The following is an 8,364-nucleotide window of genomic DNA, read 5'->3' as shown; positions in this document are numbered from 1 at the left end:
TAGAGGGTGTGGGGAGCCACAGCCCCGTCCTCCAGGGCATGAAGCAGGTATGGAGGAGATCAAAACTCCAACTGTTTGTTGGGTTTTTTTTAATTAAAAGAAAATTAATATCATGTGCAACATCATTAATAGGCAAAAGAAGTAGTCTTAAGCACCAGTTTGGAGCGTGCTTTTCAAGGTTTTATATTAATGTGAAGCTACTGTATAACCTCTCATATGACTAGTGCTGATATTCTGTATAAACATAAAACAAAACTGTATAAAAATCATCAAATGATAAAGAGCCCCCCAAAAGACTATTACACCCAAAGTTATTTATTATAGAATGAGCAACAAAAGAAACCTATTTAAGTTTTGAAAGAGTTGAGAATACAGACAACTGAAATACATTTGTGTTTACATTATTCTGATTGATAGAACAGTCCATATTGTTCGATTACCTTATCTGAAAAGATGAAGCCCAGGACACCAGCAGTCAGCTGCAGGATGAAGATCACGATCAGACAGATACAGAACTGGGAGGAGGGAAAAAGAGCAGTCGTTACCACATTGTAATTTAAACCTCCTCCTGTGTCTCCATGAAGCTGTTGCTTATGAGCGCCTCACTTGTAAAATAAAAAATGTGCAGATTAAGCAAGAAAGCAGAGAACAACTAGTGAACTCTAGAAGCAAAATATTTTAATGGTTTCCTAGTGTAACCTGTTTGCTTGGCATAGATAGCACAAATATAACCAATGATCTTAAAAGATTGTGCATCTGGACCCTTAAAGATATAATAAAAACTTTAAAATCCATTAAATTCTTCTTCCTCACAGTTTGCAAGAGGCAGAGGTTTTCTCGGAGGGACCCCACACAACCGCAGAAGGTGATGATGAACATGAGGACCCCCACGATCAACAGCATTACAGCGGGGTCCACAGCGAGACATGCGAGCGCTGTTTCTAAAGCAGAAGGGGAGAGAGAAGACACTCAAAGGATAACACAGACAGAGAGGGCAGGCTGGGAAACATTTCTGGAAATATAATTCAAAAACTGCATTTTCAAGTATGTTTTTAGTGAAAAAGTGGACTAACAAAGCCTTACAGAAACAAAAGCACTCTACCTACATGTGATGGGACTCCCACTGTGTTATTAAAAAAGACTGTATGCTTCATAAATAGAGAATTGTTTTACCTGCGTGTTTCACAATGCGGGCATACACTCCGATTAACACCAACACCAGAGAAATTATCTGAGAACAAACACATAGAAAAAAAGATTACCCAAGATTTCTTTATCCTTGGGGCAATTAAAAAAAAATTAGAAGTGAAGTGTAATATGCACTCGAGGGGAATATGAAGAAATATTTCTTTTATGTTTCTGCTTGTACAGGGTGCATCATCATCTTTCCAGAACACTCAATTACAATAATAAGAAAAATGTGCAGTGGCTACACATGAGTCACCGATAAGGCTGCACTGATGATTTTCCAGAAACATTCACTCTGAATCAGTGTTAAACTGCATCACCAACAATTGGTTGTTAAAACTAGGAGATTCTTCCAGTCTCTCTGCTTTAATCTGACTATATTAACCTACAGCAACCTGCAGACTTCATTAAAAAAAAAAAAGGCTCTTTCACTCTGCACTGCTTTCTCAGTCTCAATAGAATAATAGTAAATACTCTTCCCAGCCTGAATGACATAGATCGAGTTACTGCAGACACTGCGCCTTAATGTGGTGGGAGAGAGAGGTCAGGTTTGTCTTTTTGGAAGGGTTTAGTTTCACAGTCAAAGGGGAAAAAAAGGGGAAAAAAAACCACAGGGGTGATATTAGGAAGGTAATTCATGTCTGCATAATTCCAATGAAAAGAAGCGACGCGCACTACGAGACTCACTGTAGCTGGAGGGAGCAGAAATGACAACACATTCCATACAAGTTTTTACAGACTTATCCTGTTTGTACACGAGCACTGCCTCAATACTGCTGACACACTTATGCACAAAAAAAAAACATGCAAAAAATGAAACAATTACAAATATAATAGAATGTGCAAAGGAAACACTACAAACACTGAGCAAGGACATAAGAAAACACTAAAACTTCATGTCAGATCTTGGTTTAAGCATTCTAATTTTCCTGAAAAAGGGTTAGTCTCCTCACATGGATCTAAACCTCAGCTGGTTAAATCTGCAACAAGAGATCAACTCTAAAAATGCTGTAAGAAATCTCCTTAAGTTCTGGCCCACGGTCACCTGACACCGCAACCCACTGATGGGAACGTTTTGTTTACAACCAACCTTCTGAGCTTCGCAGTTTTACATAATTTGCGGAATTTTAATTTGAATGATGTTATTCAGTCATTTGTTGAAATAGAGATGTATCACCACCTGCACAACCTGGCACAGGGGACAACCTCTGTCAGGAAATAGATGTGAGGTGGGGACATTAAACAAATGTGTGGCCCCATGAGCACATTGACCCTGAAAGTTTGCTTGGCATTGAGTATGTAACAAAAAAGGAAATCAGTGAAACTGGGAAAACTCCTTTGTGTTCACATTTTCTGGTGGCTGAAACAAACCACAGCACTGACTGAGGTGACCAAATCCAATCCTGATTTTCAAAGTGAGAATAAAACTTAGTCAATGTTTAAACACTGAGCTGAGAACACCTGGTGTATTTGTTTGTGTGTATGCCTTTGTGAGTGAGACCCATACTTCCTTCTCCCTTCTACTCTTTCCCTCAGTTTCACTCTGAACACCAAAGTTAAAGAACAACTAAGTGAAACAAAGCAGCAAAGTGTTCCGCTGACAAGGAAGTGATGCCTTACATGGTTGGCATAACTGAAATCACAGCATAAACGTCTTTGAACTATTTGTTAGTCAAACGTCCCCTGGAAGCTCCAAAGACAAATGATTAACCAGCACACAGAGTTCCTAAAATGAAGGTCACCACACGCTGAGATCAGTCAGTCAATGCTTTTATAATAGCGCGCGATTACTTACCCAAAATATAAAATTAAATATGAACAGCAGGTACTTCACAGCTGGGCTGACAAACGTAAACTCCCTGTCAGATCTAGGTGCGCCTCTGCTTGTTCGTGCCATGGCGACAGGTGAGCGTCTTTATTCAAGTTTGCGCGCAAAAAGAGCCAAAAGCTGGGAAAAGGTGTTTCCTAAAGTTAAACCGAACACCTCTCAGCATGATGACGACGACTGATTTGCTGACATGCTGACACATAACAGTAAGGTAACGAGTTCCCAGCTGCCCGCCGACCCTGGTTGATAGTAGCAGGGTGTGTAAAAACTGGGTGTTCCCATTTTTTCTCCACTGTGTTTTTTTTTTGTTGTGTGTGTTTTTGTTTTGTTTTTGCACTAAATGTTCCCTGATATTAACAGGGTCCAAGCACTGATTTAAAAGACTGAGTTGGGATTTTATTAATTGGAAACAACGGTTACATTATCAATAAGTACAAAAATAAAAGCCCAATTGTAAGTAAACATGTATGAATGCAACACTAGAGACAAAAAAGGGCAAAAAAATAGCATATGGAAAAAAATATGATTTTTCTTTTCTTTTCTAGTCTATTAGAAAAAAGTAAACGTGAACCACATTTGAGCTAAAACGGTCCTCTCGCTGTCTGCTTTTATTTTGAAGGCACGATATCGTCATAACATCCGCTTTACCTAGAGGTTATTTCCGTGTTTATTAGGATGTCTGCAGAAGTAATAATCAGTCAATTTTTATAGAAATATATAAAATACGAAAATGGCGTGGAAAAGCGAAGGTTTGTGCGATGTTGCGCGTTTGTTTGCTAGTAGGTTTATTTATTTTCTTTAGCTCAGAGAAGCCTTCTTAAAACAATTAGGCTGTTAAGCTAACGTTGCTAATTCTCTCTATTCGTATAGCTGTAACCTGTTAATTGCAGTTTCTAGTTAAATTATGTGGTGCTTTCACTCCAAAACCTTTGTTTCCAGTGTCTTCGGCAGACCGTGTTCTTCCTCCAGCCTCTCTGCGTCTCCTTGTCCCTCCAGTGAGACTCATGTCTGCCTTCGTGTGGCAGGTAGCGCAGCAGCTCAAAGTGATGCAGTATGACAAGCTGGCGGACTTCATCAGTTTGGCAACAGAGATGGTCCCAGAGCTGCTCAGTCCCACCCAGAAGGCTCAGCTCATCCTGGGCCTGAGAGCAAGGGTAAGTGATTAGTCCCAACTGTAAATACATTTTAATGTCAGTGAAGCTGAGATGAGGAATTAGCCTATACTAATGTAGTACTTATCTATGTGGCCCCTCAGAGGGTCTTTTTCCTGCCTTCACCTTAAGGCAAGGCAAGGCAAGTTTATTTGTATAGCACAATTCAACAACAAGGTGATTCAAAGTGCTTTACAGAGACATTAGAAACAAAAACAAATAAAAAGCATGATTTAAAATTGATTAAAACAAGCAAACAAACAAACTAACTAATTAACAAACAAACAAACAAAACAGTATATAAAATCAAAACAGATAAAATCAGAACAGTAGATAAAATCAGTGGTTAAATATAAGTTTTGAAATTTACATTTAACTTAATGTGCTAGTGCATGTCTAAGTAATAATATATATGGTAGGTTTTGAATATTGTTGTTAACCACAATTTACATTTTAACCACATTTAAAAGGCTTTGGTAGTTAATTGAACTACTTGGAACATTAGTGAACATTCCCAGGTGTGGCCAACCTACCAAAAGTGCTCCAAGAGTACATCGACAACTCATCCAGGTGGTTGCAAAACAGTCTTGTTACATCTGGGATAAAAGTAACACAGCATTTCTTTAAAAAAAACATCATACCAACAGTAAAACATGGAAGTGGTAGTGTGACAGTCTGAAGCTACTTTGTTGTTTCAGGACAGGATGACTTGCTATAATTGGTGGAACCATGAATTCTGCTCTATTCTAGAAAATCCTGAAGGAGAATGTCCAGCTATCGGGTCATGCCCTGAAAGTTTTTTTTTTTTAGGTTATTTATTCAGCTTATTTTTGTCTAATATTGCAACTTGTTTGATGTAAGTGTGAGAACCAGACAAAAATCTGATCTCAGGAGGGTGGCAAATACTTTTTCACAGCACTTAATGTAAGGCACGAGTTCTGTTATTCATCATTTCATTCATTACATTTTTGTTGCTTTCGAAGTTGAAGTGTTTTGTGTTGCTTGTTATTACATGCCTAAATATTGTGCTTCTGCTCATAGTGGCAGTCGGTTTTTTTTCCACAGTATGTCGTGATCTTTTTTTTTTTTGCAGCTGGTTCTTGAGCTGTGTCGAGGTGATGGTGTATCCAACCTGCAGATGATCCAGAGTCAACTAGATAAAATCCACACCTGCAGTGTTGAGCTGAGCTCTAATCAGGAGATGGTGGGTGTTTTTAAAGACAATTCAGAGCTGTTTCATCACCAAATTTAAAAAGACAAACAAGCAAGCAAACAAAAAATTAGACAAACAATGAGCTTTAGGAAAAAATAGATTAAAAATACAGAAAAAAAAACTTTTTCCTGTATTGTGTGTCTTCTTTTTGACAGGCCAGTTCTGATATATTGAAGACATCATACAGCAACTTTGCTAGCCTGGTTCAGAACATTTTGAATGTTCCTTTTGAGAAGGAGTTCTTTTTTCAGGTAAGTTGGTTTCTGAAAAATTCACAAGTCATAAGTTTTGAAGCCTCTGATTTAGCTACAATCAGTGGCTCATATGGTTCTAACTTATCAGTCACAAGGTAGCCACAATCTGTTTTTTTCGTTTTCTGCACACGGTACCATAATTTACATGTTGTATTAAATGTATAACCTATAATCTATGCTTCTCATCAAGTAGATGAACCTATAGTTCAGATATGATTTCTTTAGGAGGTTTTTCCTGCCAACTACGGCTCCGTCTATAACCAAAGGATCCAGCAGCTTGTGTCCGTCTTTCTGTCCAGACTTGAAGAGCTGCTGCCAGTACCAGACCTGCAGCAGGTACTCCAGCAGTACTACAAAAGTAATTTGCAGCATGAGATCAAAATTTGTAACCTCTAAGATTTTTTGTTCTCTTACAACCTGCATTTCTGTGGTCTTTTCTTTCCATCTCAGACAGCAGCTTGGCTCAATGAAACACCTGTATCAGAAGAAATTGGACTCCATCTGTCTGAACCCTTCAGTTTGAAGACCCTGCTGCATCATCACAGACAGACGGGGACTCTAAGTTCAGGTGGGAACCTTTTTTTTTTTTTTAATGAAGTATTATAAATGAGTGAGTAATGTGTAATATTATCGGGCTTTCTTCTCTGACAGCACGGTCAAGCAGTGAGGACGATGTCATTTTGTCCACACTAGCCCTCCCTTCTCAAACTGTCGCAGAGAGGTTCACTGAGGCTTATAGTCAGGAAGATCATGACAGTGAAGAACAAACACCATCACTGGAGGGTTTAGAAGAAGAATCAAGTCAAAGCTTTGATGTCACGGCAAATGATTGGCTGCCAAAAAAGAAACCAGGTCAGAAAAAAAAGTAGGAGACCAATATTACTCTTGAATCAGTTAGTCTTATCTCTCTGACTTGCTGTGCTTTGTACTGTTTTCAGGTCCTTTCTCTTGTTTATTCATCTGCCCTCAGTGCTCATTCACACATCGCATAAAGAGAAAAGTCCAGGAGCACATCCAGAGTGAGCACCAGATAACCGCTTCTATTCACACAAACTTTTCTGGGAAAAAAGTCAGGAAGAAGATACGTCAGAATGCTGTGAAAAATCAAGTAAAAGGTGACTCAGACAAACGGAGGAAAACCGAACCAAAAAGTGTGGCTAAAAACTGGGAATGCAAGCAGAAAAATGACAATGTAGAAAATAAGGAAAAGCGTAGATGGAAAGAGCCCAAGCAGGAAGACAGAAGGTTTCTGAGCACGCGACCTGTGAACAAAAACTTCACAGAGAAAGAAACCAAATGTCCGATGTGTGAAAAGTTCTTTGAACATCCAAATCAATTGAAGGCTCACATGAAGCTCCACAGCTTCCCCTACCGCTGCAGCCAGTGCGAGAAAGGATTCACCAGCCCATCAGGCTTTTATCAGCACCAGAGGCTTCATAAGAGAGGACGAATATTCATCTGTAACCAGTGCAACAAGGGATTCCTGTGCAGGTATTCACTCAAGCAGCATGAACGCCTGCACAACGGTCCCACCAACTTGTGCAACATCTGCGGGAAATGGTTCAGCAAAGCTGGCATCACGAGACACATGCAGATGCACAGAGGGGAGAAAAACTACCTCTGCACCACTTGCGGGAAATCCTTCTTGTCTTCGGGCGAGCTGCTGCTGCACACTCGGTCTCACACGGGGGAGACGCCCTACACCTGCGTCCAGTGCGGGAAGGGTTTCTCCAGCAAAAGTCACCTAAATGTCCACATGCGCTCTCATACAGGGGAGCGCCCATACCTGTGCTCTGAATGCCCCAAGCGTTTCCTTACGTTAAACTGCCTAAAGAGACACACACTCAGCCACAATGGGGTGAAACCATTCAAGTGTCCAAACTGCAAGAGAGAATTCTCGCAGCAGGGGAATCTGAAAAGACACCTTGCCACTCATAAACCCCACATGTAGTTTGCAGTTCTTATTTTATTGTCAGTCAAACAAGTTTATTTCAAACTGGAATTCCAGAATGAACTACCTTCTGTATGAAGAAATAAGTGTGGGAAGCATTAACCATGCAATCGTTGGAAGTATAAGCTTTGTTTTCTTCAGTGTATTCGGCAGGCATTAAAGTGCACTTGAGGATATACTTACCATCAGCGATGTCAATTTCATTTTAGTTTCACACACCATTACACTCGCTCACATTGTAGTGTAGAAAATTTGATGATGAAGCTTTCTGGGTGGAGTGCTGGTTAAATATGCAACACTTTCACTTTTCAGCTCTCTGTAAAACTATTCTAACTTCATCCCTGTTTAAGAAACCTGCAGCCTTCCCTTTGAGCTGAATCCTATGAATGTTCTTGTGCCACTGAATTTTTTTTGGCATTCTTGTCAAAAATGTAATTATCTTAAAATTTGGGGGTTTTCTCAAAATTTAGATGTATTCACTTGAACAATGTTTCAACAACTTTAAATTCTGACTTGTGGAAGGTGTTTTTTTTCAGCAGGGGAACAAAAACTCTGTAGGACACAACCCGAAACATCAGAGAAAACCGGTGCAATCTACACATCCGTTAGCGCCTGAGTGTCATTTCAAGTTTCAGTTGTTTCTTTGGCATTGTCTTACTGTGCGGGATCACCTCGCTGCTGCCAGGTGAAGTGATTAACATTTATTTGTTACAATGAAGAAGCCAGGAAATGTCCTCCCAGCATTCATCTTAAAGTTTCTGCAAATCAGGCACACCACC

The 8,364-nt window shown here is 39.7% G+C and overlaps 2 protein-coding genes across 8 annotated transcripts in view; one reads left to right on the top strand and one right to left on the bottom strand.

Annotated features, from left to right (window-relative positions):
• The window catches only part of tspan33a (tetraspanin 33a), a 6,438-nt gene extending 2,437 nt beyond the window's left edge, over positions 1–4,001 (bottom strand). Inside the window, exons 1-4 of one of the 2 annotated variants that reach the window (XM_013910920.1) lie at positions 3,944–4,001; positions 1,174–1,231; positions 814–941; positions 441–515 (exon numbers count right to left, since the gene is read on the bottom strand). In XM_013910920.1, coding sequence (XP_013766374.1) covers positions 441–515; positions 814–903 — 165 coding nt within the window. In that variant the 5' untranslated portion in view covers positions 904–941; positions 1,174–1,231; positions 3,944–4,001. Of the gene's footprint in view, positions 1–440; positions 516–813; positions 942–1,173; positions 1,232–2,983; positions 3,096–3,943 lie in introns of those variants that run through there. The other variant, XM_005733424.2, reaches the window with a different exon arrangement.
• Positions 3,040–7,796, top strand: LOC102203347 (zinc finger protein 239-like). 6 transcript variants are annotated; one of them, XM_013910918.1, is made up of 8 exons: positions 3,040–3,093; positions 3,956–4,170; positions 5,261–5,371; positions 5,536–5,631; positions 5,860–5,970; positions 6,085–6,202; positions 6,286–6,486; positions 6,573–7,796. In XM_013910918.1, exons 1-8 carry the CDS (start codon positions 3,084–3,086, stop codon positions 7,583–7,585), a joined length of 1,875 nt encoding a protein of 624 aa, XP_013766372.1. In that variant the 5' UTR covers positions 3,040–3,083; the 3' UTR covers positions 7,586–7,796. The 6 variants fall into 6 exon arrangements, with proteins under 6 accessions (XP_013766372.1, XP_013766373.1, XP_005733482.1 ...); XM_013910919.1 differs by lacking the exon at positions 3,040–3,093 and adding an exon at positions 3,176–3,227; XM_005733425.1 differs by lacking the exon at positions 3,040–3,093 and adding an exon at positions 3,660–3,765 and having other exon boundaries at positions 4,042–4,170.
• Positions 7,797–8,364: the final 568 nt, after the last annotated feature.

This window comes from Pundamilia nyererei, unplaced genomic scaffold (genome assembly GCF_000239375.1).
Source record: "Pundamilia nyererei isolate P.nyererei 1_Seehausen unplaced genomic scaffold, PunNye1.0 scaffold00052, whole genome shotgun sequence".
Lineage (NCBI taxonomy): Eukaryota > Metazoa > Chordata > Actinopteri > Cichliformes > Cichlidae > Pundamilia > Pundamilia nyererei.
The sequence above is the reverse complement of the archived record's forward strand: the minus strand, read 5'-3'. Positions and strand labels throughout refer to the sequence as shown.

Coding starts and splice junctions, on each gene's coding strand:
- LOC102203347 (XM_013910915.1), top strand. CDS start 3,747: ATGGCGTGGAAAAGCGAAGGTTTGTGCGATGTTGCGCGTTTGTTTGCT. Junction 5,372..5,535: donor TGAGCTCTAATCAGGAGATG/GTGGGTGTTTTT, acceptor TCTTTTTGACAG/GCCAGTTCTGATATATTGAA. Junction 6,487..6,572: donor GCTGCCAAAAAAGAAACCAG/GTCAGAAAAAAA, acceptor TACTGTTTTCAG/GTCCTTTCTCTTGTTTATTC.